Source organism: Silene latifolia, chromosome 8, assembly GCF_048544455.1.
Source record: "Silene latifolia isolate original U9 population chromosome 8, ASM4854445v1, whole genome shotgun sequence".
In the NCBI taxonomy this organism is placed as follows: domain Eukaryota; kingdom Viridiplantae; phylum Streptophyta; class Magnoliopsida; order Caryophyllales; family Caryophyllaceae; genus Silene; species Silene latifolia.
Genome location: NC_133533.1, coordinates 6,205,534 through 6,208,575, shown reverse-complemented (window position 1 = coordinate 6,208,575; position 3,042 = coordinate 6,205,534). Strand labels below are relative to the sequence as shown.

Here is a 3,042-nt window from a genome sequence, read left to right as displayed (position 1 = left end):
GACCGGCCTTATTAAGGAGCTTCGATATGAAATGAAAGTTGCTTATGACAAATTCAGTAACTTAAGGAAAAATTACTCTGAACAGATCGAAACTAGTCGAGTAAATCAGAGTGAATTAATCAAGGCCGACATTGCTAGAGACATTCAGGATTATGTTAAGTATGGAATTAACTTAAGTTTGCGATTCTTCTATTTAAATCATACATCAACGAAATGGGTAAGGAAGATTGCGATACATATGGAAATGCTTGCTCTGGAGCTTGAAGGATTGAATGTTTGGAACAAGGACGATGTAAGAAGGTTTGTTGAGGATGTATCCTTGTACAAACAGTGTATGTTGGACTTTGCATACTATGCAGTGTCAATAAGTTTTTATAAGTTCAATTCGAGAGCGTATTTGAAGTTGCGTCAGAAAGAAGGGGTACCATTTTCAGATATGATTATAAGGTACATTCTGTCTCAATTATTTGTTTAATCTTTTATATTCATTGTGAGGTGTATTTTAACCAAAGATAAACAAATAATCGGAACATAGGGAGTAATGTGGGTCTACCCATGATCTTAACAAACAATTAATTAAAATTTTCATCAAAATTTCTAAAGTATTTGGGTAATTTATTTAATTCATTATTACTACATTCCAATTTAATTCAATGTCAATTCTCTAATTAATTTAATTTCAATTCATATTTTTTTTTATTTAAATGTTGATAAAATAAATATTATATCTAATTATATTCATAGAAGATCAGTATATGATAATTTAAAACCGATCCATGCATTTTTTTTTTGCACGGGATAAAACTAGTATACATTGTTGTGCAGGAAAATGAATGAACTTGGGTTTGAAGGCGATCTTTTCCATCTCGAAGACTCGCAACAAGATGAGGTAATTCAAATTTTCCAACGTGGCACTAACTCATTTTCCAACACATTTCCAACACATTTCACCATAACACATTATAAGACGATTTAATCCAAATTCCAAAATGACGCCTAGATTTCGCATCACATTGTTTCGATTCAAGAATAGACATGCATGCTAGCGATTGAAAAGTGCAATGGTTATGGTTGACAGGTATTGCAAGGCATCAACGACGAACTTCGTGGAGAAGGACAATCAAAAGTTCAGTTTCTGTTTGTCGATTTTATGTATGGCGACTCACACAATTTTATAAGCTGGGATTTGTAAAGTTTGCTATAAATGAAAAATACATTATGCTAAAAGTATTTGGATTAATTGATAAACAGTACCAGCTTTAAAACTCCAAGCATGACAAATTGACAACGACTATTACCATAAAAACGATTCATTGACGCTGATAGATGTTCTGTTACAAATCGAAGGTCTCAATATTATCTGGTGGCGTCATATCAATTTTCACAAACAAATAATCACAACATATATATATAGAATTATAGATTATAGATTCTTCATATTATAACTTTGAATATACAACAAATCAACAATGCAATCTCATACCAAATTGATTACAAAGGGTGCAACACATAACAAACCAAATTGAAACAAAAACCCGAAAAAACACAATCTATATATAAATACTACCAAATTTTCTCCCATTTTTGTCGAAAATAATCAAATATCATGTTTTATTGTAGTTGTAGTACTCGATTCATATTAATAGCAGTCGACGTAAATCAAGCTTGAGTATTGAGATCAGTATCAACGATATCCAACTCCTTAAGCACTTCAGGGCAGTCAGGGAGAGGGTCTTTCCTCATAAACCACAGGGGATTTGCGTTGCGAACAGGACCTGTTTCACCATTGTTGTTTGTAAGAGATACTTGAGCTGCCATTTGCGCATATGCGTCACTTGGGATCTCAGAGCACTCTGCTTGTGGGCTATTCACGAGGCTTATTTGGCAAATATCGTCTTCATGGTCACCCTCGACTGGGATACTGTATAATCCTAGCTTGTCTGTCTTGGTCTCGGCGTTGAATGTCACTGTTCCTTCTGTAATGTTCTTGCATTCTAGCTTTACAGTTGCACCTGTCATACCATAATACCATAATAGTTAGTCTCTCCTGAGACGGTCTCATTAAGTTAGGACGAGAAAATTTTCACTATTTTATAATAAAAAAACGGATAACCATTATTAAACGTTATAATTAAGCTTGTCATTTTTTATCAGGAAATATTCATATTTTGTAAAATAGCCATATTTTATTCGTATTAATTTCAGATAGATTCAACCGACTGAAATGAGAATCTGCCATTATTTAATTGTTAATTTTTTCAGGATTTTGTTCATAGTCATCAAATTAATGGCCTTAATTTCCACGTCTGAGATATTTTTATTTTTTTTTAATATGATGGAATATAACAAAATGACTAATTAACGGTTTGTTTTTATTATGAAAACAAGCAAGGAGAAAAGATAGTTTACCCTCGATCATATAGCTAACACGGGACATGAACTGAATACGGCAAGTGTCACAATAAACCATGCCTTGAACGAAAAATTTATTGTCAGCGGTGGCAGTAGCAACGCCAGCCAGCGACAGGAGGCAAATAGCGGCCGCCACAAATACCAAAATAGCCTGAGACTTGGCCATTATATTGATCTTGTGCTGTTTAAAAGATGGCACTCCTTTAAAAGTAAACAAGGTATTCTTGCAATTTGTTGGAGATTGATTGAATTCTGAAGACTTAGCTTAAGAAAATTAAGAAAGAAATTCTCTCAATTTATATATTATACAGAAGAGATTAAAGTTGCTAATTATAGGTTATGTTATCTGGATTTTTACTAATTATAGTAACTGATATAAAATGACTGGTTTATTTTTGTTTCGTAATTAATCTGGTTTTTTTTTCTAATTATAAACAAGCTACAACTAAGGAGAACCACAGATAATTGTTTCCTAATTTAGTGTTTAGTAATTTGGTTGTTACTTCTAAAACAATTTTCATCTTAGGTAAGTCGGTGGTAAACATGTAAAGGGTTAATTGTTAAAAATTTATGGGGTAATGTTTTATCATTAGGCCTTATGTAACACTCCTTTCACAAAATCTCATTATA

The 3,042-nt window shown here is 32.5% G+C and overlaps 1 protein-coding gene across 1 annotated transcript; it reads right to left on the bottom strand.

Moving 5' to 3' along the window:
• Positions 1-1,409: 1,409 nt before the first annotated feature.
• Positions 1,410-2,676, bottom strand: LOC141596164 (pollen allergen Che a 1-like). Its single transcript, XM_074416255.1, has 2 exons — positions 2,410-2,676; positions 1,410-2,012 (listed from the first exon to the last, which is right to left on the bottom strand). The coding sequence occupies exons 1-2, from the start codon at positions 2,576-2,578 to the stop codon at positions 1,660-1,662; spliced, it is 522 nt and encodes a 173-aa protein (XP_074272356.1). The 5' UTR covers positions 2,579-2,676; the 3' UTR covers positions 1,410-1,659.
• Between the last annotated feature and the right edge of the window lie 366 nt (positions 2,677-3,042).

Excerpts from the sequence above, each read along its gene's own strand:
- LOC141596164 (XM_074416255.1), bottom strand. The coding sequence starts at position 2,578 with ATGGCCAAGTCTCAGGCTATTTTGGTATTTGTGGCGGCCGCTATTTGC. Across the intron at positions 2,013-2,409 it reads TGTTAGCTATATGATCGAGG|GTGCAACTGTAAAGCTAGAA; the intron begins GTAAACTATCTT and ends ATGGTATGACAG.